The sequence below is a fragment of the Bactrocera latifrons genome, unplaced genomic scaffold (assembly GCF_001853355.1).
Source record: "Bactrocera latifrons isolate USDA-ARS-PBARC rearing strain unplaced genomic scaffold, ASM185335v1 scaffold_8, whole genome shotgun sequence".
In the NCBI taxonomy this organism is placed as follows: domain Eukaryota; kingdom Metazoa; phylum Arthropoda; class Insecta; order Diptera; family Tephritidae; genus Bactrocera; species Bactrocera latifrons.
In genome coordinates this window covers 992,520-1,017,006 of record NW_017537489.1, presented here as the reverse complement: position 1 = coordinate 1,017,006, position 24,487 = coordinate 992,520, and the positions used below count along the sequence as shown (strand labels likewise).

The following is a 24,487-nucleotide window of genomic DNA, read 5'->3' as shown; positions in this document are numbered from 1 at the left end:
ATATTTTTTTTTTTCGTTACATCCGCATTGGTTTATGATTATGAACAATCCCACTTATATGCATATCTATATTTGAATTAAACACATGTTTTTCTTTGTTTTGCTGTCGATTTTTGTATGAATTGTTATCCACTTCGTTTGATCATTTACGCCATTGCCTACTTACAAAAAAATTTTACTGGATCTTCTACCACCTCCACCACCTGCCCTGCCATATATACATACATATAAACAAAAACACAATTGATGGTTAAATATAAAATCGGCATGAATATATTGTCAAAAAAAAAACATCCCTATACCAATCATACACCGGCATTCCTAGGCTCGTCGCGCTGAAATCGAATCTATTGTTGGACACAATAATGCTGAGGTAGTTGTTCGTTACATTGCAAACTACTAAATTTTGAATTGCTGCTTCAGCCAATTTTGTTAAATAATACATAGATGCATTTTTTCCAAATTTTAATTGTAACTACTTATATAATACACATGTACATACAACAATATGCATATGCGTTTTTACATATGAATACAATCCTCCACCGCTTAGAAGTAGTGTGCTTATGCGTACTCATTTAGATGTATAGCATTTATTATTTGTGTATTATACTGTTACAATAGTGTTCCTTTTTAATTTTTCTTGCTCATATTAGACAATTAACATTTAAATAATTTCATACTAAAATTTTATTTTTACCTCCACATTGAGAGATGACCTACCTTCTCGAATGTTAATATAACAAAATAACAACTCATCTGTCAACTAAGTTATCTCGATGTAGCACTGTCGAATATTTAAAATACTAGTTACTTAGTAAATACGCGTAATTTAAATCCGAAATAAATATAAAAGTCTGGTTCAAAATAAGCCTACTTCAAAGTAAGTAAAAAATTTGCCCAACAAGAAAAAACGGTAACGGCGATTGTACCGCATCGAATCCCTTATATAATACAAAGGATCATTGCAAGGAGATTGCAACGTTGCTAGAGAAAATAATATATGCCAAATTGTAAAAAGACCTTGATTTTCATCGTTCAGTTTGCATGACAGCTAATTGCTATAGTGCTTTTATTACTGCCTTAGTAATAATTCATGCCATATTTCGTGAAGATCCGATATCGGCGGTTCCGACAAATGAGTAGCTTTTTGGGGTGAAGATGACGTGTTAGGTCTATATACTATATGTTCTCATGTTTACTATTTTGAAACCAGTCATTTTATAAAATTATAAAATAAATATAGTTTGCTTTTTGAACTTAAATTTTATAAAATTAATTATTAATGTTGAGTATTTACTCTATGTTCCAAATCACTCACTTTCATTAAATTTGACAAAATATTTTCTACTACACCGCACAGCAAACATAAGACCCATAAACTGAATACAAAGTTGGATTTTAATAATAATTTATAAAGAATTATGCATGTGTACTATTGACCACTTTTTAGGAGAGTCGATATTCTCCAATCATATCTACTAACATCCGATATTAATATTAAATTAGAATGTGTTTCTTGTTGTATTAATCTGAGCGTTCTTCATATTATTGATCTTAAACGCAATGAGCTTCAATGTTATTTTTGTTTGTTTGAAAGTTGTTAAATGACTTCAAATTATTTTTATGCCGCAAGCGCATTATTGTTTTTGGCTAAAACCAGGTTTCGTGTGATTTTAAGTTTTTTCGTTTTAACCGAGTTTTGTGACTATGCAACTTGTTTTTAACCTTTCAAATACTTGCGTGTGCATTATGCTCACTTGCTTACATTTTTAATGCAATAAATTTAAAACAGAATTAATTTTTCTTGTAACTTAGGAACATCGCACAGAAATCGATGCACGTGCCGGCACTTTTGCCGCTTTCGAGCAGTTTGGTAGTGAATTGTTACAATCGAATCACTTTGCCTCACCCGAAATCAAGGAAAAAATTGAAGATCTGGCCAAGACTCGTGAGGAATTGGAGAAAGCATGGACGGCACGTCGCCTACAACTTGAGCAAAACTTGGATTTGCAGTTGTATATGCGTGATTGTGAGTTGGCGGAATCGTGGATGTCGGCACGCGAAGCTTTCCTTAATGCAGATGATGTTGACAATAAGGGCGATAATGTGGAGGCTTTAATTAAAAAACACGAAGATTTTGATAAGGCCATTAATGGTCATGAAGAGAAGATAGCTGCTCTTCAAGTATTAGCTGATACATTAATTAATCAAAATCACTATGCATCCAATCTGATTGATGACAAGCGCAAGCAAGTATTGGAGCGTTGGCGACACCTTAAGGAAGGTTTGATTGAGAAACGTTCACGTTTGGGCGATGAACAGACATTGCAACAATTCTCTCGCGATGCTGATGAAATTGAAAATTGGATCGCTGAGAAATTGCAGCTTGCCACCGAGGAGAGCTACAAAGATCCAGCTAATATTCAATCGAAACACCAAAAACATCAGGCTTTCGAAGCCGAATTGGCAGCAAATGCCGATCGTATTCAAAGTGTTTTGGCTATGGGTGAAAACCTGATTGACAAGAAACAATGCAGCGGTTCGGAAGATGCTGTTCAAAAGCGTTTGACACAAATTGCTGATCAATGGGAATACCTTACACATAAGACAACGGAGAAATCGTTGAAATTGAAAGAAGCTAATAAACAGCGCACGTATATCGCTGCTGTCAAGGATTTGGATTTCTGGTTGGGCGAGGTCGAAAGCTTGCTTACCACTGAGGATTCTGGTAAGGATTTGGCATCAGTCCAAAACCTCATGAAGAAACATCAGTTGGTAGAGGCGGATATCGTGGCACACGAAGACCGCATTAAGGACATGAACAACCAGGCCGATTCCTTGGTCGACAGCGGACAATTTGATAGTGCTGGTATTCAAGAGAAACGCCAAAGTATTAATGAACGTTATGAACGCATCTGCAATTTGGCTGCACATCGTCAGGCACGTTTGAATGAGGCACTTACTTTACATCAATTCTTCCGCGACATTGCCGATGAAGAAAGTTGGATCAAAGAAAAGAAATTATTGGTTGGTTCAGATGATTATGGTCGCGATTTGACGGGTGTACAAAATCTAAAGAAGAAACATAAACGTCTCGAAGCCGAATTGGCATCACACGAGCCAGCCATACAGGCTGTACAAGAGGCGGGTGAGAAATTAATGGATGTCTCCAATTTGGGTGTACCGGAAATTGAACAACGTCTAAAGGCTTTAAATCAGGCTTGGGCTGAACTTAAAAATTTGGCTGCTACTCGTGGACAAAAACTGGATGAATCCCTTATATACCAACAATTTTTGGCACAAGTCGAGGAAGAAGAGGCTTGGATAACAGAAAAACAACAGTTACTCTCGGTCGACGACTACGGCGATTCGATGGCTGCTGTCCAAGGTCTTTTGAAGAAGCACGACGCATTTGAAACTGATTTTGCAGCCCATAAAGATCGCTGCTCATTGATTTGCGATCAAGGAAGTGAATTGGTGGAAGCTAAAAACCACCATGGTGACTCAATCGCTCAACGCTGTCAACAATTACGAAATAAATTGGATAATTTAAATGCCTTGGCTGCTCGACGCAAAGGCGCTCTCTTAGACAATTCAGCTTATCTGCAATTCATGTGGAAAGCTGATGTTGTTGAAAGCTGGATAGCCGATAAGGAGAATTACGTGCGCTCTGATGAATATGGGCGTGATCTATCTACAGTTCAAACATTACTGACTAAGCAAGAGACATTTGATGCTGGTAAGCAAGCATTACCCAGAACTCCTTTTTTATATTTTTTGTTTATTATACCACAAAGTTGTCGGTGTATGCTGGTTAGAATATTCTTTATAAAATTATACTTTTCTTTGCTTTTTTATTGCAGGTCTTAATGCATTCGAACAAGAAGGTATACATAATATTACCGCTCTGAAGGATCAACTCATTAACGCAAATCACGCTCAATCACCGGCTATTTTAAAACGTCACGAAGATGTCATTTCACGTTGGAATAAACTTCGCGAAGCCTCGGAGACACGTAAACAACGCTTGTTGGCCATGCAAGATCAGTTCCGCCAAATCGAGGAACTCTACTTGACATTTGCGAAGAAAGCTTCGGCCTTCAATTCTTGGTTCGAAAATGCCGAAGAGGACCTTACTGATCCTGTTCGCTGCAATTCGATCGAAGAAATACGTGCTTTGCGCGATGCGCACGCACAATTCCAGGCTTCACTTTCGTCAGCCGAAGCCGACTTTAAAGCTCTGGCAGCGCTTGATCAAAAGATCAAGAGCTTCAATGTTGGGCCTAACCCATACACTTGGTTCACCATGGAAGCTCTTGAAGAGACCTGGCGCAACTTGCAAAAGATCATAGAGGAGCGAGATGGCGAATTGGCTAAAGAGGCGAAGCGTCAGGAGGAAAACGATAAACTGCGAAAGGAATTTGCCAAACACGCTAATCTATTCCACACGTGGCTAACCGAAACGAGGTAAGTATCGTTTGAAAGTATTACTTGCTAAGGAAATATGGAAACAAGGTTCACATCATTTATGACTCAATGAAATTTATTTTTAATATCATATTTTTCACATACCTTACTGAGACGAATTATACTCTTTTATATTTTGTTTTAGATATTATATGCTGGGTTATAATAGAGAAGGGTAAAAGTTCTTTACTTAACTATGATCAAGTGTTCGTTCTTCTAACCAATGTTACATTGCAAAACGTTGATGATTTAATGTCTGATATATAATAACAATTGCAGCTGTGTGCGTTAAAAGTGCTTAGCGAATAACTTTTGATTAACAGCAAATACCATAAATAGCTTCTGTCTGCTTAAATTATTCCACATATGCGACTTTACAATTTTTTGAAAATACATTATTACAAACGCAACACTTTTAATTTCTTTGGTTTTTTAGAGAACCATTAAATTGCATTAATCGCCGCCTATTCTTTAATTAACTTTTACTCCGGTTGTTCAAGACCACCTTTACCACTTGATGGAGTAATAGAAAAATATATGTAGTTTAAATGAAGAGTATAAAATATATATTTGATACTTCTTATTTTATTTTTTTATAATATTCTAATTAGTATTCATATAATACTTACCGAAATATAATATATACATATTTGAGAAAATCCCTTTTTAATTTCTTAAAAAGCTAGTTAAACAATAAAGACTTAGTTTTTATTGCGAAAAATATAACTTACCAACCGAGTTGTTGGTTAGCTGCGCTTTTTCAATAACTAGCCTTTAATCTGGAATAGCGTTGCAGGCAAATTTAACAAATAATAACAAACTTCTAAAAGCTGATTAAAAAATGATAGAAAAGTAGTCGATTGCCATTTCTTTATATTAACATACTTTTACATGCTTTTAATTTAGAACTAGTATGATGGAAGGCTCTGGTTCGTTGGAACAGCAATTGGAAGCCCTTCGCATCAAGGCCACCGAAGTACGTGCCCGTCGTGTTGACTTGAAGAAAATCGAAGAATTGGGCGCGTTACTAGAAGAGCATTTGATCTTGGACAATCGCTATACAGAACATTCAACAGTAGGCCTGGCACAGCAATGGGATCAACTAGACCAACTATCAATGCGCATGCAACATAATTTAGAACAACAAATACAAGCGCGCAATCATTCTGGAGTATCCGAAGATTCACTAAAAGAATTCTCAATGATGTTCAAACACTTTGACAAAGACAAAAGTGGTAAACTTAATCACCAAGAATTCAAATCATGTCTGCGTGCTCTCGGCTATGATTTACCCATGGTTGAGGAAGGACAACCAGATCCAGAATTCGAAGCTATTCTTAATGTTGTAGATCCAAATCGTGATGGACATGTTTCGTTGCAAGAATACATAGCTTTCATGATTTCAAAGGAAACAGAGAATGTCCAATCCTACGAAGAAATTGAAAATGCTTTCCGCGCTATCACTGCCTCCGACCGCCCCTACGTAACAAAGGAAGAACTTTACTGCGTAAGTGTACTTCTAAATGCATAAATATCAATGCTAGTAAGAGGCGTATATGTTTAATTAACGTAAATTTATTTATTTTAGAACCTAACCAAGGACATGGCAGACTATTGTGTGCAGCGTATGAAGCCTTATTCAGAACCCCGCTCTGGTCAACCTATTAAGGATGCACTCGATTATATCGAGTTTACAAGAACACTGTTTCAAAATTAAATCAAAAATAATATTAAACATTTAAATACTGTTCTTAATATCAAAGTGAAATATTTCCTGCAATTACTTGGGTAGTTTAGAGTTAAGTATTATATTTCATTGTCTACTTGAGTTTCGCTTGCAACTAAGAAACAAGTATTTGGCAGCAAAAAATATCAATTGCAAGTCATAAAATTATCTATGTAAGCCGCCACATTAATAATATATTTGCATATTTATTAATCACTCCTACACAACGCGCATTCTTGTATGATGAAGAAAACTATAATATTCGTAAACGCATACATATTTTCAGAAAAAAAAGCTTGCTGCAACTTATAAATTTATCTAGAGTGCAAGATAGCCTGAACTTCCATACCTCTGTAGGTATATGGGTAGCTACAAATATTAATCCAAAATGATTAAATATAACCGAATCAAAAACAAAAATATAGTTTTTCATAGATTTTATGACTGCATTTGCTACGAGGCTTAAAAGTAGAAAAAGAACTATTAAATCTAAAATACTATTGACTAAAATTCAGTGACGATAATTCATAGAATTATATTTTCGTTTCTTTTGTATACAAATGCATTTATTTGACGCAGATTTAAAGTATTCAGATGCACTTATAAATTTGCAAATATTTTATTAAATAAAAAGTTATATATCTATATACTGCATGTCTAATAAATATAATCGTATACTTATTAATTGATATCTAGAGTTTATAAATTTGTGACTTGGAATTTTTGAAAACAATTTTATTGAGCCTTAATATAACTTGTTAAGAGGGAACCGCTAGGGACTGACAATTCTCTTGTATGAGTTTCAAGTTTGGGTTAAGATCGACATTGGCGATTCCAATTACATATGTCGCAGTCAATAATTTTAATACATATACATATATTATATATCAAAAAACGACTAAATTGATTTTAACCAGGATTTATTTGCATGTTTTGGGTAGATGTACATTTATTCTATAACAAAAATTTTTGTATACTTTCTGAATATTCAGATTTTTGAAGTTGTTCCTCTAATGCTGGCCTTGTCAGCCATTCGAAATTTTTCGCAATAGCTGTATCGACATTACCGCCATGCAGGGATGCTCGGTAAAAGAAAACTTTGGCTCCGATACTACTTTTACGCACTTCTTTCGGATATTTATATTTGTAAAATCCGCATGGTGCGTTTCCATAGAAAGTAACCTCCAATTGAGTACCACATTTCTCTCGTAGCACTCGTTCTGCCGCCTGACGCATGGTCTCCCCATCAAATCGTGGACCTTGTGGTAACATTTTCACCGCTTGTTTGCTTAATGATTCCTCGACAACCAGATACAAAGTATCTTCTAAACATCTATTTGTTGAATTTGTTTTGTTGGTTGCATCGTCCGCAGTAGACCGTAAAGCAAATTGAAAACTTTTCAACTCCTCTGAGTAGGCATCTTTTAAATCTTGTGCTGTCTGCTTGGAAGCGCTGTCGTCAAGGTCCACTTCCATTTTTCCTTTTTTGATTAATTCACTTTGTATTAAATCTCGTTGATGTTTAAGTTCATGATCTGACTGCAAACTGTTCTCGAACTCTACGCGCCTTAGTTGCTCCTGGAATTCACGTTCAATGGCGTTAAAACTTTTTGATACGATGGGCAGACGTTCCACAAGGACAGATGCATACAAATCCCAGTTTCCAATTGATTTAGATACCACCGACTTTGCAGACATTGGTCGCATTATCGCGTTCGGATTTCTTTTCGGTACAAGCTTCACAAGATTCGTAACAATTCTTCGATACATTTTTATTTAATTGAACTATTTACTTTATTATAGAAACTGACATAACCCAATCAGGCCGCAATCCATATACTTAACCTTTTTATGTGATTACTGAGCAGCTGTTTTCAGCTGTGTAAGAAAATTGTGAATTGTTGATTTAATAAAAGAAGAAGAATACAATTTCCCGGTCAATTTGTTATAAACAACAACGAATTGTGTTTTTTGTATATTCGCTGTAGAAATATCCATATATTAGTTTTTAAAACGTAACAATGCTATCTCGAAGTAAATCTGAGTATGAGGACTTATCCAACAAATTTCGGCTTACCTCATTCGATTACCACAAACAATACTCACACTTTTATGCTCATCGACTAAGGGAAATGACATCGCTCCTTTCACCACTAGCGGAGGAACATTGGAGCAACAAATACGCTGTAAAGAAACTTTGCGATTTGCGTGAGGAGCAAACAGAAACTTGCATTATTATAGGTACAATTTACAAACATCAAGCTCATAAACCAAGTATATTGCGTGAAATTTCTGAAGAGAACCAACTCGCTCCGCAACCACCTCGTGAACATTATGCAGACCTTGAAGATAAGTTAATTCTTGAAGATGAGCTTCAACGAGTGCGTTTGTATGGTAAAGTAGACGGTCGTTTTATGTCATCCGGTGTAGTTTGTGCTGTTTTGGGAAGCATTGAGGAAGATGGCCGATTTGATGTCGAAGAAATACTATATTATGAAGCAGGTCCTCAAAAGCCTTTGCCCAATAAAGGTTATAATCGAAAACTTGTCCTATTATCCGGTATTAATTGTACAGGGGCAGATGATTATATCGACGAACTTAACTTATTTCAACATTGGTTATGTGGTAACGTGTTTGGAAAACAAAATTCAAAAATAGTTCGCATAATTGTGGCTGGAAATTCGGTCGGAAAGACAACAGAAGAATCTCAAACTGCATCTTTGCAAACTCGTAACAACGATAATAATGGAGCAGTAGAAGCAATATGTGCTATTGACGGTTGGTTTGCTTCTTGGTCGAAAAGTGTATCAATTGACATAATGCCAGGAGCGCATGATCCAGCCAACTTTATGCTTCCTCAACAACCGTTTCATCAATTTATGTTCCCCAAGGCTTCTAAGAGTACATCTTTCCGAAGTGTTCCTAACCCGTATGCTTTTTCATTAGATAATAATCAATTTGTGGGTTGTTCTGGACAGAATATAAATGACTTACTTAGATGTACAATGATCGAGAAGCCTTTAGAAGCGCTACGAAGTACTTTGATTTGGGGACATTTAGCACCAACAGCACCGGACACCCTTGCGTGTTACCCATATGTTGACACAGATCCTCTTATTTTGCAAGAATGTCCTCACGTGTATTTCGCGGGAAATTGTGACGTATTTGAAACTGATTTACATAAAGGTTCAAAGAAACAAACTACAAGATTAATATGTGTACCCAACTTTTCGAAAACACAAAGCATTGCTGTTGTCGACTTGGATACTCTGGATTGTAAAGAAATAATATTTAAGACAGATAAATAATAAAGTAAATCAACGACGTAATTTATTATCAAAATACGAAAATAATAAAAATTTTATTGTTTAATTGGGATTAGTTGTTTTATTGTTGTAATAGATAAGGAACCTTAATGCACTACTGGACCCAATGGTTCCCCTCGTATGTTACCCAAGTCAAGTCGCGAATCAATTTGGTCATCTATAAGACCAATTACAGCTATGTTATCACCACGAATAATATGGAGTCCCAAAACAATTTGTTCGATGCCAGATGTGGTAGAGAAGACTCGCTCATGCGACTCGTCGAGGATGACATTTATAGTTTGATCGAACCCTTTTAGTGTGCCAATAAAGTTTCGTCCGTCTGCGGTAATTATAGATACCGTATGATTTATATAGGCCTCCAATCCTGATGCCATTTTAAGATGTTTATTTCACTCGAATATTGTCAACACTTTCGGCAAAGTAAAATATAAACAAGATTTGGCTTTTGTATTGTTGCTTGTTCTTATCTTTTTCTTTAGAAAAAGTCACAATAAAGGGTTTCATTGATATAATTCTGTTCCCATGACAGCGAAGTCTACTTAACCGGGACTTAGCCCGATTTTATATTTATTGTATAAAGTTGTATACATTTTAAAATTTTCTCATATTTGACATATTACAAATATCTTATACATTATAATTATTTAAATTTATTTATTTAGATGATTATTCTTAACAAATAGCAAACAATTTATTTTTATAGAAAAAGGAGAGTCTGACCAGATAATGTATATGAATAGAGAAGTGGCAAAAGTTAAATCAAATCATGGAGTTTAAATTTAATTAATTTAAGAGCATATTATATTAATTGATACAATTAAAACACTTCATTCAGTTCAATATGTTTATTAAATGATCCCCTATTTACGCGTATTTACACAAATATGATAAAAACACATCCATTCATAAATACACGCACACTATTGTCAGAATGGGAGTCATGATGTGTGTTTAAGCTCTTATGGGCCGTATGAGGTACTTGCCCGAGTTGGAGTGAATGCTAGCACCATTCAGGAGTATACGGACCAAAGCTGATGCAAGAAGTTACTCCAGTGTTATAAAACCTACTCTGAAACTTACCGATTCAAACGGGGTGATCTCCGAAAAAACAGCCTAAGGTCCTATAAAATCCAGATCAATTCCGGTAACGTGGAACCGATAGACGTCGCTGATGTTATTCCTTTCAAGCAATATAAAATAGACCGAAACAAGTGCTTAATGACATATGTATAAAGTACTGAAAATTATCACGTGCAAAATCTTCAAAATGTACCTCCACAACAAAGGAAGCAAAATATGCCAAAATTAAATCCACTGTAAGTTTGCTTTTAGTAACTTTATATTGACTTGAGATTGCTAATTCATTCTCTGAATTTAACACTTTCATATCCATATGTAAGTAGTTGCTTTAAGCAACTAATTGGTAAATATTATTTGAATAAATATAATCAAATCATACAAAACAACTTAAATTAGTATCGTGCAATTTAAAAAAAAATCTCAAGTTATGTGTGGGTCCGACATCTTGATGCATTCACCAACTTGTTAATGTTTCTTAAATTATTAAATTACGTTACCATTTTATGAACATAAATTTTAAACTCGAGTCAGCTGATGAAGAAAGTTACATGGCCATAATGCTTCAACGCGCTCTTTTAATATTTGAAATGGATAGGAGATATAAAGAAGAACATTTTGTGCAAGCGCTCCCATCGGCTCAGGATACTGATGTGTAAGCAAAGCTAAAAGTGCTGTGAAAGAGCAAAGTCCTGCTGTAAATAAAATAAAGAATGGCAATTCCTTTTTGGGATAAACTGACACCTCGTGAAAGGCGGGCAGTAATTCGCGATCAGCACATTCTGTACATGTTGGATATGGATAGAATAAATGGCCCCTCTCTAACGGATATGGCAACATACGAAATGTACCTTCCCATGTGCAATGAAGTAAATTTATTGCTCCTTCCACATTTTTCCAATGTTTTAAATGGAAAAAAGAATAAGCAAGCGCTTCTGAGTCGCCACGTTTTAATATGTGTTCTGGTGGCAATATAAGAGGCTTTGTTTCCAATAAATATTTTGGTACATGCGGGTTAAATTCAACAGCTCGATGAATTGCTTCGACGGCGCTCATTTCAATGGTATTAAGACCGCGCTTTGATGCTATATCGGGCGAGAATTTATCTGCCACAGAACGAGCTTTTAATAACGCTGCTGTATAACAAATTGTTGCCGATTTAGGTAAAGAAATATCATCATATTTGGCCAAAACTGCCTGACAGTCGGCATATGCTTGCATCTCAAGCAGCGTCTCTATGAGATTTTCATGCACGTTTAGTACATTCATGATAGATGGAATTTCTTTGCTGAGATCACGAAATATTTTGGCTGCCTCTTTTAATTTTCCCAGCTTCCGTGCGCACATCGCCAGTCGTCGTTTAATATAGATTAGTACATTTGTATCACGGCGATGTGTAGCTTCGGCTATAGGACCTTGATGTTGTGTAGCCTGTGATCTCCGATAATTTATTTCTGCAACCTTAAGTGCCGTTTTTAATATTTTTTCAGCTTCCAAAATAGTTGTAGCTTCTTCTTCAGCTAAAAGTATGTATGCTGGCGCGCATTCTGGATTAATTTCAAGTGCATTATGTGCGGCTTTTATTCTTTGAACTGGATTACGTTCTCGCCAAGCTGTTTGCATTATTTCATATTCTTCTTTTCTCGCATCTCCTACTTTAAGGAATATTTTTAAAATTAGTGTACATTAGTATTATATATTTACATGTAATTACCTTCGCATGTAAAGAATGTTTGATGGTCTTGGGCGCTCAGATTCATGTCATAATAAGTTAGAGGCTCTTTGTTAGTTGCCCAAAAAAAGCGTTGGTATTCTGCTCCTCGATACAAGTTCAAAGGATTGCGCCAGACTTTACACTCTGGCATTTGCTGGCTTGAACCAGCTGTCTGATTATTAGAACTTCCTGGTGTTCCATTTGCACTACCATTATTTCCATTCCCATTAGCTTCAGCCTGTGCATCGCTACCATTTATCCATGGACTAATGTGGTTTATAGAGACTTGCTCTTTACATAATAATTTTAAATATTATTAAATTGAAGATGAATAAAAATTGCTGTTTTACCTATGAAAGATGTACCATATTTACGAAAATACCACCATTCGAAAATTAAAATTAATCCGGAAATAAGACTCGATGTTCCGGTCAGAGCCACATAAAACTTCGGTGTTAGTGTGCTTAGGAACACCGAGGAGTCCCACATTCTTCTTGTATGATCGTTTTTCCTTCTCCCACCGTTATAAACTATTCGACAAATGTACACTTTCTGCTTTGGGACGCAATGACAACAGTAATATTTAATAACAAATACGAAGCTTTTGATAATTATTTTGTTAATAAAACTTTACAATTTTATTCAAAATTTAATTATAAATCCTGATTGTTTTATTTTTATGTTAGGGTTTCTTTTTCCACTTTGGCCAATAAGCTAAACCAAAAATTTTGGAAATATGTAAATATGTTTTGTATGTGATGTTTGCAAATGCAAATTTATTACAATTATAGAGAGGATTCTATGAGTTGTTTCAGATCTGCTGCCAGAAAATGCCCAATTTTATTTTTTTATTGAGGGTTTCGTGATATTTCGAAGGATTTAGTTTTAGAAATGTTTTAACTGAAAGTTTAATAATTAAACGTTGGGAAACGATAAACAAAAGTTATTTACTAACTTCACAGAATCGGTAAATATATTATTATTTGTTAATTTTTTCAAACATTCAGTTTATTTAAACAATTTTCTTAATTTGTTCAACACAATAAAAATATAATGTGGCAATTCTACTAAAATGCAAATCTGCACGAATTGCCTTCAGGTGTCGCAATTGTTTCTTACGCTTCTTTTTTTTCACAGCTTTCGTGCACCATTTTCTATTCGATTGCGGTATGAATTGAGAAAAAATATTTTTCTGCGGGTTATTCAGAGAAGTCATAATATTTTAATTCTTAGAGGTATAAGTTGTGAATTATATCATCAGTTCGCGTTGAAAGTATATAGTTACAGTTATCAAATTATCATGTGTAGAAAAATGTTGCTAAAAAGTGAGAAAGAAGCGTAAGATTTTGTGGATAAAATTCACGTTTTCGCCGGTGTGGTTGGTATAAAAAGAGCGTACCGTTTCTAATATACATACATAATATTTAATTGAATGCTGCTTATAACGGAGGGTGAAAATTTGTTAACAAAAGTTAACGAAATTGAAATATAAATTTCCTTGAGGTTTTAGGTATAAGGCCAGTTTAAATTGTTAAGAAAAATTTAAATTAGTTAATATCGGTCATGGCTGACGGTGCTGTGCTGGATCTTTATGCTGAAGATTTGGATAAAGATTTTGCCGCGCAGAACCAGGTGAGAAAAATAAATTATTTACACATTACGTTCGGGGTTTAATTTTTATTTGTTTCAGGAGGAATTCGCAGCAGAAGGTGTAGATCTGTATGATGATATAGGTGGTCCCACAGAACCATCATCTGTCCCTGCCGGAGTGACAGTATCTGTAAATCCCGTTGAAAATGCTGCACCAGTAGTTGGAGGCGATTCAGCCGCTAACGGTAGTGGTTCAAATGGTCTTTACCATCAAGGAGGTGGTAGTTTAACTCCTAATCATATGGGTCGCCGTTACCAGCTGTACGTAGGCAATTTAACATGGGTATGTTTGATCATTCTTGCATATACTAAAAGGATTGATTTATATAAATTGAAATGATGTATATAATTGCTTATATTTATAATTGCCATTACCTTCGTTATTATATCAATTCTATTAAAAATATATAATAAAAATTAAAGGCAAAGGTGGTAAAAAAAAAATTTAATTTTTGGTGTATATTCTTTCTTGTTCTTACAGTGGACAACCGACCAAGATATTGCTAATGTTATGCGAGAAATTGGAGTAACAGATTTTCAAGAGGTTAAATTTTTTGAAAACAGAGCTAACGGTCAATCGAAAGGATTTAGTGTTATATCGCTAGGATCTGAAGCCAGCTTGCGACTAGTTTTGGAACGTCTACCTAAAAAGGAGTTGCATGGCCAGGCACCTGTTGTAACCTATCCAACGAAGCAGGCACTAAACCAGTTCGAGAGTTTGCAGAAAACACGGCCGGTGCCACCCTCACAGCAAAATGGTCCTCCACGTGGTCCGGCGCCACCAAATATGGGAGTGGGTGGGCCAATGCCTCCACATCCTGGTGGACAAGGTGTGCCTCCTGGTCATCCTCCACGTATGATTAATCCCAATATGGCACCAGGTCAATATAGACCACAACATATGCAACAGGGTCCACCCGTCGGTCCAAATACTGGTCCTCCACGCATGCAGGTATGTGCTTATTATTTTTAACTATTTGTTATTAAGAAATTAAACAGTTTATACCCCATTTCATGTTTTTTTATTTTTTCTTGGTTGCATATATTGTTCATTATGTGAGGTATTTGCATGTAACCATTTAATTTAGGCATGTTTATCTGAGTAGTTCTGAATGCCAATTCAAAAATAGTTTTTTAAGTATACTGTGTCCTTGATTTAATCGATTTTAATCATTTAAGAAATCACATCAAGTGTAGTTCTTATATCTCTTTATGATACCTTGGCTGAGAAAATATGTACAGCCTTAAGAAATTATTTAAAAACTAAATAAATTTGTTACTTTTTGTATTACTGTTTTAAAAGTTCATGACGTGGCTTTTCTGATTTCCAAAGTATATAGTACATCATTTATCCAAAATGAATTGAACTATTCAGAATACAAATTTTATTTTATGTTAACCCATTATAGCAAAAACGTAGTTGAATATTTGTATAATTTTTAAAACTTCATATTTTAAAGGTTGGAATTTTATACATTAAAAAATTAATTTATCCAACTAATGTATCATATTTTAAGCATATGGCTTTGGTAGTAAAAATATTGATTTTATCAACTATGTGTATTCATTAGACTTTGGTAGATAAAAGAAAATATATAATTTCCCTATACTGTAAATACTTTTTATATTAGCCTATGTACATTGTAAGATTTGTTATTAGTAAAATATTAAACCAGTATTAAATGCCTCCAAATAATATTAAATACTGTTATAATTATATTTTTCAATTATATGTCAATTATCCATAGATCTGTACATAAATATTGTTTATATATATATTCTTTTAAATACAAATGCATGTTTTCTGGTAAAATAATGGATTTCTTTATGAAAAAGAGAAATACTGAAAATATTTAAAGGGTTTAGCACTTCTGTTAACTCTCAATTGTTATTTTCAATTAACTTCTCTTAAACTTAATCTCTTGGATTTAAGCGATTAAAATCCGATATAATATTGCTGCAAAAGAACTACGTCTGTAAAAGTCCTATAAAGATAACTACATTTGTTATTATTGCTACTATTATTGTTTTATTCCATGTTTTTATTGGACCTTTTCGATGTGATAATTCGTCTTCTTTCACTCATTTTTAAACAATGAAATTGCGCTTATGGCAAAACATTTACAACAACTCAACTGTCATGCACATAAACGTATTTGTACTACAATACAAGCAGGCGCCAATGCATCAGGGAGCTGGACACATGGGACCACAACAGCCATTGCCCGGTCCTCCGCCACGCTATCCACCAAATCAAGGTCAGTGGGCAGCTACAGGACAGCCTCGTCCAAATGGACCAAGAGCGGGACCGCCAAATGGACCACCACAGCGACCACAAATGGTAAAGAAAATAAACTTTGTAACATTGCTGTATAACAATAACGATTTTATTATAGGGTAGAAACACACCATTTCGAAATTATCAATACACATAAGTTAAATTTATTTTTGTTTTTACATGTTTATTTATAGGTACATTTTTTTATCCAAATAGTTTAATAGTATTTAGTAACATTTGTAACTAAAGCAAAAAAACACTCATTAGAAGAGCATTCAGATTATTCAGATAAATTCATTTATAAAGTTCTAACAGCCTTCAACAATGCTGACCTATGTATGTGCGCTTACCTTAACACTACTAAAGCATTTTATATTAAATAAAAAACATCTAATATCTAGTCTAGTAAACCTTTTATTTTAATTATTTTTATATACGTGCATATATGAATGTTATATTGAAATTTTATTTGTATTACAGTTCCAGGGACCACCAGGGGCAATGCCCATCCGTGGCCTACGTCCAGATTGGAATAGGCCTCCAATGCATGGCGGTTTTCCGCCGCAAGGTCCACCTGGGGGGCCTCCACAGGGACCACCACATATGCAAGGTCCACCACGTGGCCCACCAGGTGGGCCACCTCAAATGGGCCCTGGCGGCCCGCCAGGAGGGCCCCATGGAGGTCCTGGTGGGCCAGCGCCGCACGTAAATCCGGCATTCTTTGCTCAGCCAGGTGGTCCTCCTCAGCATCCAGGAGGCCCGCCCATGAGTGGTCCACCACATGGCCCACCAGGACCACCACAACAAGGAATGGGCATGCCACCTCAACATGGCCCTCCACCACATTTTGCCCAACAAGCTGCACCACGAGGACCGTGGCCAGGCCCAGCTCCGGCGAAACCACAAGGCCAATTCCCTGACCAAGCAATCGGAACCCAATTATCTGAAGTGGAATTCGAGGAAATAATGAGCAGAAACCGTACTGTGAGCAGTTCAGCTATAGCCAGGTGAGAAAACAGTAAATTTATTATGAAACAGAAAAAGTTCGCGTTAAATCTTAATAACTATGTTTATATGTATATATACATACATAGATTCGATTGTTAATAAGGAAAATTAAAGCATATAATATTTTTTCAAAGCCATAAAACATTTTATACCTGTAAAAGGTTAAGTTTTTGCTAGATTGCCACGAAGATAAAATTATAAAAATATTTTATATATATTTTTTTTTCTATAGAGCCGTTTCAGATGCCGCAGCTGGGGAGTATTCCAGTGCGATTGAAACATTAGTCACAGCTATTTCACTCATAAAACAGTCGAAAGTGGCTCATGACGAGCGGTGTAAGATCTTAATCAGTTCATTGCAAGATACTTTGCATGGTATTGAAACGAAAAGTTATAATAGGCGGGAACGTTCACGATCTCGTGAGCGCACTCATCGACCAAGACAACGCAGAGAGCGTTCATCTTCACGTTATAGGGAACGTTCACGTGAACGGGAACGTGAGCGCGATCGTGATCGCGAGGCTGGGTAAGTAGTTAACACACAAACAACTAATATTTTCTAAAGGTATTGGACTATTTGAAACCCCAAAAATATATTTCAGATACAGAGAGCGCTCCAGAAGCAGAGAACGTGAACGCCCCGTGCCAGATCACTACCGCGATGATAGGTAACTTAAAAATTATTTTTTAAATTGATTTTAAAACATATTTTTATAAATTTTATGAGTAAATTATAATTCTTATATCACTTGTTCAAAAATAAAGTAGCTCCAGTCGTTCTGCTCGTCCACGAAAATCTCCAGAAGCAATTGCGGAAGTTGTCAGCGATGTACCATCAAAACGCAGCTATTATGAGGAGCGTTATCGTTCATCAGATCGGGATCGTGATCGTGACAGGGACCGCGAGCGAGAACGTGACAGGGACCGGGATCGGGAAAGGGACCGTGATCGACGTGAGGAACATCGCTCGCGACACTAAGCGGAAAATGAAGCACGTAGAAATTTAAACCAGCACATGCAACAAAGTAAATAAATCTATACAATAAGAAAAGATGCTACGGTACACTTAAAGTGGTACATTGATTGTATTGTATGCAATGCTTAAACCATAAAGAAATAATCAACAATTATTCAACTTTTACGACAGGCCCCATAGCAAACGTACGTTTGCAAATTAACACTTTCAATTGATTATCATTATATTAAATAGATTTAAATGATCTAAACATGCTGAAATTAAATAATTTTTAAAGAAATCGCAAAATGCGGTTTAACTATAGACGACTTCGATGGAAAACATAACTAATTCAGTGGAATCGTCTTGATGAAGAACTATACATACATACATACATAGATGTAAACTCTTAAGTCGGAAATTATCAATTTTAAAATTCAACATGCTCATCTTCAATCAAGATTTATGCTGTAGCACGAAATGAAGTATTCAATAAAGGAAATATGGAACTAACCAGTACTAATGAGCCTGTGTGTGTGGAAAGATGAAGAGAAGTGAATAAATTATTTGAAGGACATCTAATTAAAGTTTGATTAAGTGAAATCGTAACTACTAACGGCGACAGCAGAACCGGTTTGCGTGTTTGCGGCATTAATCCTGAGCGTTCACATCCGAAGAAGATTGTATATTGATATTTCCATTTATTAATAAAAAAAAATATTTTAAAATGTTAAATTGCAAACTATTGTATTGTCTTTTATACTGATATACCTATAATTATATAAATATTCATATATTTATATGCACTATTGTTTTGTGCGTGGCTATAACAATTGTTATTTATTTTTTCTTTGTTTTATTATATTTATTATTGTTGTTAACTTTCTTCTTATTACAACATTGTTTCCCAATGTTTATTTTTAATTGTATGTATTATATCCATATACTAACTTAAAACATAGTAACAACTTCTGTTTGCACACACATTACTAACACAGAAAACCCTTCATAAATTCTACTCCTAACGGTATACTTAGTATTCGACAATCTCAAAGTACCTAGAATTATAAGTTTAACATTTTCGGTATATGGTTTTTATACTTATTACTCCTTTGTAACACCATTAGACTTAGACAATACGAAAACTTTGTTCAATATATAGTTTTTTTCAAGCACTTGTGTAAATTTCGAAATTGTTGCCCACTTACGTTAGGAGTTTTAATTTTTTCCTTTATCACATTTTCATCTTAAGTACACTTGAATGGAAGAAAAATGTGTTTAATCTTTGTATAATAATTATGGACGAAATTAAACGTGATTTAAAATTTTTTATTGTGATAATCGTAAATAAAATTTTACGGGTTCGATCCTATTAAGTATGTTCAATATAGATCAAAGTGTAGATATACTAACGCCAAAACTATAAATTAAGTGGCTAGCGTAATGTATTTGACAAATTTTATTTTTTCTCTTTATTTCTCCAAACTGTCCATCGCCTTACGATAGATACTTATTAAGAAATTTGTAAAAAAAAAAAATATACAACAAAAGGAACTATGATAGCATTTAATTTGAAATGTATAAGTTTAAAAGTTATTGAATATTTTTTTTTTTGGAAAAATTGTTCTTAAAACGTTATCCAGTATTCATTAATGCTACATATCGTCACTTAAAATGCAAAATAACGTATGATCAAAAAATTCGAAATTGAGAGTTTCATTGATTACGACCCACTACTTCAAATTACATACATATAAGTACATATCTACAGCATTTTAAGATTCTGCTATCAGATATAACCCAATTTTTACCAATATTTAAATTTTGTTTAACCCAAGTTCCATTTTATAACAATAATAATATTGTTACGTTATTTTGCGTTTTAGGTGACTATATATTTTTGAGATATATACATATGTGTATGTATATTTTACTTATGATTGTAAATCATACATATATTATTCAAACACTGAATTTTGCTCAGCATAATAGTATTCCATCTATCTTCATTTCCTAATATTAAGAATAACACTGCAAGTGGTAGTGTAATGTTAATTTTTTTTTTATTATTATTTATTATATTTTTTTTTTGTTTTGCTAAAAATGAATCCATTATGCATATATATATATATATAATATATTATTATATAATCTTTATTTCATATAATTATATGCTTTAATTGCATTGATACCTTTCTTGCATAAAGCTAAAGTCAGTAATTTTTAATGAGAACTATTTATTTCCAATATTTATTTTTGTGATTTGAAGTTTTTCAAAATGCATTGTATATACTAGTATAATCTGTGATATAATACGGTAAAAATGTACATCATCTGTGATGATGGCATTATTACTGTTGTAATTATAAAGTATTAATATGATTAATCAAAAGCAGGTAAAATTACTCGAAATATTCATATTGAATAAGTGGTGTATGTAAGGCTGCAGTTATCGGATGTTTGAGCTCTATTTTATTTTTATAACGGTTATCAAAATAATAATCAAACAATTGTGAGTAGTTATGTGGATAACTGCATATTTGTTATCATCCGATAACTTAAGCATTTATATTGTTATGCTTTTTTCTATTCCCATTTTACTCAATTACAAGTACATTAATGTATCAATGTACTTTAATCCAAATTGAACTGTTAAAAATTTTTGCATTGCTATTTTACATTTAAAGTGATATTTAGAAAATAATTACAGTTTTTCTGTATTTGAACTAATGTATTAAATAGATATTTGAATTATATAAACCATCAACTATTGTTATGAACAGTGAAAACTTTGTGGTACCTAAGTATTTATGTGCTCTCTCTAACAAGAAATCATGCTCGTGCGCTAAAGAGCCATCCACTAAGTCAGTAAGTTAATAATTGCAGTCAGGTTCATTGTTTATAGATGCAAACTATTTTATTTAATTAATAAAATAAAGAAAGTTAAAGATGAATTTTTGCGCAAGGAAAAGTGGACCAATCGCTGGTAAGTGTAAACCGATTTCTTGTTAGATTGAAAAAGCATATTTAAAAATAGTTGGTGCAAAATACAAACTTTATATAAAATATTAATATAATATTTAATTAAGACTTACCGTACGCAGGTTTCATGCACTTTATTTTTACAAGAAGGTTGTTAAAGAGATTTTTCTTTATTATTTTGTTTCAACTTTACAAATATTAGATTTATTAATAATAGCATAGCAGTTATTTTATAAGTGTCAACATACTTACAAATGGTAAATTAAGGAATATATTAATGACATTTCCATTAATACTAAGCTCATTGGAGCTAGGCCACCAATGCTAAGGTGTCATTTCTTTTAATTATATATCATATTCAGCCACTCTTAATATACACATAGATAGGGTGGTTATAAAATATACTATTTTATGTATTTATTCGAAACAAGTTGTTCAATAAACGTCTGTAAAGTGGCGTAAAACTACAAGAAATAAAAATATTCAGGGAGGCAGTAAGATGATTTTAATACGCACAATTTTCATTTTGCAATTGAAATAAACAAGTTGTAAACCCTTCTAAATATAATATTGCGTGCTCTAAAGCTACAACATATCCTTTGTACAGTTTATTTTTAAATAAAATTGTATATTTTACTTAAAACAGAAATAAATTAAATCCCACAATAATAGTGCGTATGTTATGTAGGGAAAGCGCATTATGTACGTACCAGTAACCGAACAATCAGAAGAGTAAGTAAATCATAAACGCAATAATATTCTTATTTTGTATTATTATTATTATTTATAATACTATTTGGTGTTTTCTTCTATACTCAACGTAATCATTATATTTAATATACTAAAATCGAAATTAACGGTTTGGTAGATATCAACATTTACCGTCAGATTAGCTACATAAGACAGAGGTATATTAAATTTTACTTCGGCTGTAGAAACCGAATTTTAATTTGCATTTATTGTATATTTTTTTTTACATTATATATTTGTATATTGACAATATCTGATATCTTCTAATGGGATAATACTTATCGCAAACATTTAATTCGTGTGTAAATAAAAGTATTTTCGAAGAGCCTGGCATCACCAACCAGTGGTGAAAAATGTACAAAGCGATTACAATAAAAAGCAAGTAAAGAGTTTCGGAGATGATTAGAAATTTATTGACAAGAAACGCGAAAACGTCTAGAAGTAACGAGTCGTAATATAACAGAGAAAACTTGTGATTACTTTGAAACTGAAAATTTATTAAAGCAAGATATAAAGAGATTTTTTTGTCAAAATAATTGAAAAGAATCAAGACCTAAAAAATAATAAATTTATAGTTATAATAACAACAATAATTCCACGGAGGTAAACCCCACGTATCCTCAACAGAAATTTCGCAATACGTTACGCCACTTTGCCTTAAAATGGCGTCTTCTACTGCAACATATGCAAATTTCCAGGACAGAGTCCAGGGATTTATCAATGGATTGGGTGATAAATAGTGAGTATCTGTAAAATTTGGTGTTATCAAAAACATATACTCGTTTTTTCTGCTTAGGTCGAAGTACAGGTGAATTTATATATGTACATGCACTTTTATATGTACATACATATACTGATAAATTTATGTTTTGCTTTTTAATTAAAGTGACCACTTTTTGTATTCACAAATGTTTAAAGAATTTGATTTTCGTTATAAATTATATAAGTATGTATTTTAAATAGATATATATATACCCTTTTATATGAGTTGGTTGTAATAAGTGCATTGGACCACGTCATTTTCATTTACATACATGTCTACATGCATAATAAATAAATATTAAGAACTTCAGATGTATGTTTATCCCTCAACCCATCTTAAAGGAGTAAAACCTTATTTTATTGCAGTGAACCGTATGTGCGTACTCATTTGGCCAAAGTGTACATGGTACTTGGAGCCGCAACGGCTAGTACTGCGGTAGGAGCGATGTTACAGTTATGGGGTGTTATAAATCTTGGTTTGATAGCCGCACTGGCCTCCTTGGGGCTTGTGTTGGGTCTCCATTTTTATAGAGATGATGGAAAAAACTACTATACACGCTTTAGCATGTTGATGGCATTCGGTTTTTGTTCAGGACAGACTTTGGGACCGTTGATGCAATATATAATAAGTATCAATCCATCGATAATAATAACCGCGCTAACAGGCACTGTGGTAACCTTCGTTTCACTTTCATTGGGTGCTTTGCTAGCGGAACGCGGAAAGTATCTTTTCCTGGGTGGATTGCTGGTCAGTGTAATCAATACTATGGCAATATTAAGCCTCTTCAATATGTTTTTCCAATCATATTTTGTTCAATTGGTAAGTAAAATAAATAAGTTTATTATAATTTTTGAAATTAATTTGGTAAATCACTTCTTTTTTTTTTTAATTACAGGCGCAACTTTATGTCGGTGTATTTGTAATGGCTGCTTTTGTGGTCTTCGATACACAAAATATAGTGGAAAAATGCCGAGCAGGAAATCGAGATGTTGTTCAACATGCATTAGATTTGTTCTTTGATGTTTTAAGCATGTTTAGACGATTATTAATTATTCTAACGCAAAAGGTAAAACATTTACACAGATGTTGAAAGTGTTTGTAGAATCTGCGGGTGTTTGTTGTTACTTAAAACTTTATGCTTCTATAGGGTTTGGCTCTTTTAAATTGTTAATTTCCGTTTGTGTTCAAATGTAAACATTACACAAATGCAGAAATTGGATTGATCTTGAACAGTAGTAACAGATTTCGTAATGAAGTAATAAAGTTCATTTGCGTGTACAAAATTCGGTTATGAAAAATATTTTCTAATAAAAAATAATATTGCAGCTTAAGCATCATTTGCTCTCATAAATTTCTGATTGCCGTGCTAGTTACTGAAGTTTCCTAATTAAACGTAATATGCAAATCCAATGATGAGAAATTTGTTTCGATAGTTAATCACATCACCCTATGGTACTCACAATTTAATTATAATTTTTTTAAGAAAATATATACATTTAAATGTATGTTAAAAATTTATTTTTTTTACAGGAGGAACGTAAACGTGAGGAGCGTCGTAAACGGAACTAAATGAAAATACCTTCGCGGAATGTTCAAATATTAATATTTTATATGAATATCTTTTCATGAATAACTTATACCCAAAATTCAGCATTAATATTATATTTCAAATCAATACTAATTACTTTGGTTTGTTTATCCCATGTTTCGTAAATATATCGGAAGATTATGTAGTTCTTCTATTTGAGGTTTTAGAACGAAATTAACTTTTAACTGAAAGAAAAT

At 33.6% G+C, this 24,487-nt stretch overlaps 7 protein-coding genes across 16 annotated transcripts in view; 4 read left to right on the top strand and 3 right to left on the bottom strand.

The window, feature by feature from the left end:
* The window catches only part of LOC108976749 (spectrin alpha chain), a 20,511-nt gene extending 13,626 nt beyond the window's left edge, over positions 1-6,885 (top strand). Inside the window, exons 4-9 of one of the 3 annotated variants that reach the window (XM_018946023.1) lie at positions 326-373; positions 1,819-3,742; positions 3,867-4,470; positions 4,616-4,645; positions 5,377-5,977; positions 6,059-6,885. In XM_018946023.1, the coding sequence (XP_018801568.1) occupies positions 326-373; positions 1,819-3,742; positions 3,867-4,470; positions 4,616-4,645; positions 5,377-5,977; positions 6,059-6,187 (3,336 nt within the window). In that variant the 3' untranslated portion in view covers positions 6,188-6,885. The remainder of the gene's footprint in view (positions 1-325; positions 374-1,818; positions 3,743-3,866; positions 4,471-4,615; positions 4,646-5,376; positions 5,978-6,058) is intronic. The other 2 variants (XM_018946020.1, XM_018946022.1) reach the window with 2 other exon arrangements.
* Positions 6,886-7,099: 214 nt separating this feature from the next.
* LOC108976751 (39S ribosomal protein L46, mitochondrial) lies at positions 7,100-8,046 on the bottom strand. Its single transcript, XM_018946025.1, has one exon. It carries the CDS (start codon positions 7,964-7,966, stop codon positions 7,151-7,153), a length of 816 nt encoding a protein of 271 aa, XP_018801570.1. The 5' UTR covers positions 7,967-8,046; the 3' UTR covers positions 7,100-7,150.
* Positions 8,047-8,128: 82 nt separating this feature from the next.
* Positions 8,129-9,547, top strand: LOC108976747 (DNA polymerase delta small subunit). The gene has a single exon (XM_018946018.1). The coding sequence runs from the start codon at positions 8,218-8,220 to the stop codon at positions 9,502-9,504; it is 1,287 nt and encodes a 428-aa protein (XP_018801563.1). The 5' UTR covers positions 8,129-8,217; the 3' UTR covers positions 9,505-9,547.
* On the bottom strand, positions 9,526-9,986 carry LOC108976748 (U6 snRNA-associated Sm-like protein LSm8). The gene has a single exon (XM_018946019.1). The coding sequence runs from the start codon at positions 9,897-9,899 to the stop codon at positions 9,609-9,611; it is 291 nt and encodes a 96-aa protein (XP_018801564.1). The 5' UTR covers positions 9,900-9,986; the 3' UTR covers positions 9,526-9,608.
* An 860-nt stretch (positions 9,987-10,846) lies between these two features.
* LOC108976697 (protein ST7 homolog) lies at positions 10,847-13,075 on the bottom strand. 2 transcript variants are annotated; one of them, XM_018945950.1, is made up of 3 exons: positions 12,667-13,075; positions 12,317-12,607; positions 10,847-12,257 (listed from the first exon to the last, which is right to left on the bottom strand). In XM_018945950.1, the coding sequence occupies exons 1-3, from the start codon at positions 12,803-12,805 to the stop codon at positions 11,122-11,124; spliced, it is 1,566 nt and encodes a 521-aa protein (XP_018801495.1). In that variant the 5' UTR covers positions 12,806-13,075; the 3' UTR covers positions 10,847-11,121. The 2 variants fall into 2 exon arrangements, with proteins under 2 accessions (XP_018801495.1, XP_018801496.1); XM_018945951.1 differs by having other exon boundaries at positions 10,847-12,254.
* Positions 13,076-13,456: 381 nt separating this feature from the next.
* LOC108976783 (cleavage and polyadenylation specificity factor subunit CG7185) lies at positions 13,457-18,952 on the top strand. 6 transcript variants are annotated; one of them, XM_018946094.1, is made up of 9 exons: positions 13,457-13,948; positions 14,007-14,249; positions 14,448-14,918; positions 16,140-16,307; positions 16,725-17,251; positions 17,485-17,778; positions 17,855-17,920; positions 18,018-18,277; positions 18,400-18,952. In XM_018946094.1, the coding sequence occupies exons 1-8, from the start codon at positions 13,880-13,882 to the stop codon at positions 18,229-18,231; spliced, it is 2,052 nt and encodes a 683-aa protein (XP_018801639.1). In that variant the 5' UTR covers positions 13,457-13,879; the 3' UTR covers positions 18,232-18,277; positions 18,400-18,952. The 6 variants fall into 6 exon arrangements, with proteins under 6 accessions (XP_018801639.1, XP_018801642.1, XP_018801640.1 ...); XM_018946097.1 differs by having other exon boundaries at positions 16,143-16,307; positions 18,021-18,952; XM_018946095.1 differs by having other exon boundaries at positions 16,143-16,307; positions 18,018-18,952.
* Positions 18,953-22,332: 3,380 nt separating this feature from the next.
* LOC108976785 (bax inhibitor 1) lies at positions 22,333-24,383 on the top strand. Of its 2 annotated transcripts, none has more exons than XM_018946101.1 (4): positions 22,333-22,678; positions 23,068-23,521; positions 23,598-23,768; positions 24,029-24,161. In XM_018946101.1, exons 1-4 carry the CDS (start codon positions 22,602-22,604, stop codon positions 24,050-24,052), a joined length of 726 nt encoding a protein of 241 aa, XP_018801646.1. In that variant the 5' UTR covers positions 22,333-22,601; the 3' UTR covers positions 24,053-24,161. The 2 variants fall into 2 exon arrangements, with proteins under 2 accessions (XP_018801646.1, XP_018801645.1); XM_018946100.1 differs by lacking the exon at positions 24,029-24,161 and adding an exon at positions 24,233-24,383 and having other exon boundaries at positions 22,334-22,678.
* The last annotated feature ends 104 nt before the right edge of the window (positions 24,384-24,487 follow it).

Coding starts and splice junctions, on each gene's coding strand:
- LOC108976747 (XM_018946018.1), top strand. CDS start 8,218: ATGCTATCTCGAAGTAAATCTGAGTATGAGGACTTATCCAACAAATTT.
- LOC108976748 (XM_018946019.1), bottom strand. CDS start 9,899: ATGGCATCAGGATTGGAGGCCTATATAAATCATACGGTATCTATAATT.
- LOC108976785 (XM_018946100.1), top strand. CDS start 22,602: ATGGCGTCTTCTACTGCAACATATGCAAATTTCCAGGACAGAGTCCAG. Junction 22,679..23,067: donor AATGGATTGGGTGATAAATA/GTGAGTATCTGT, acceptor ATTTTATTGCAG/TGAACCGTATGTGCGTACTC. Junction 23,769..24,232: donor TAATTATTCTAACGCAAAAG/GTAAAACATTTA, acceptor TTTTTTTTACAG/GAGGAACGTAAACGTGAGGA.
- LOC108976751 (XM_018946025.1), bottom strand. CDS start 7,966: ATGTATCGAAGAATTGTTACGAATCTTGTGAAGCTTGTACCGAAAAGA.
- LOC108976697 (XM_018945950.1), bottom strand. CDS start 12,805: ATGTGGGACTCCTCGGTGTTCCTAAGCACACTAACACCGAAGTTTTAT. Junction 12,608..12,666: donor ATATGGTACATCTTTCATAG/GTAAAACAGCAA, acceptor TATTATGTAAAG/AGCAAGTCTCTATAAACCAC. Junction 12,258..12,316: donor AACATTCTTTACATGCGAAG/GTAATTACATGT, acceptor TATTCCTTAAAG/TAGGAGATGCGAGAAAAGAA.
- LOC108976783 (XM_018946094.1), top strand. CDS start 13,880: ATGGCTGACGGTGCTGTGCTGGATCTTTATGCTGAAGATTTGGATAAA. Junction 13,949..14,006: donor ATTTTGCCGCGCAGAACCAG/GTGAGAAAAATA, acceptor TATTTGTTTCAG/GAGGAATTCGCAGCAGAAGG. Junction 14,250..14,447: donor ACGTAGGCAATTTAACATGG/GTATGTTTGATC, acceptor TTGTTCTTACAG/TGGACAACCGACCAAGATAT.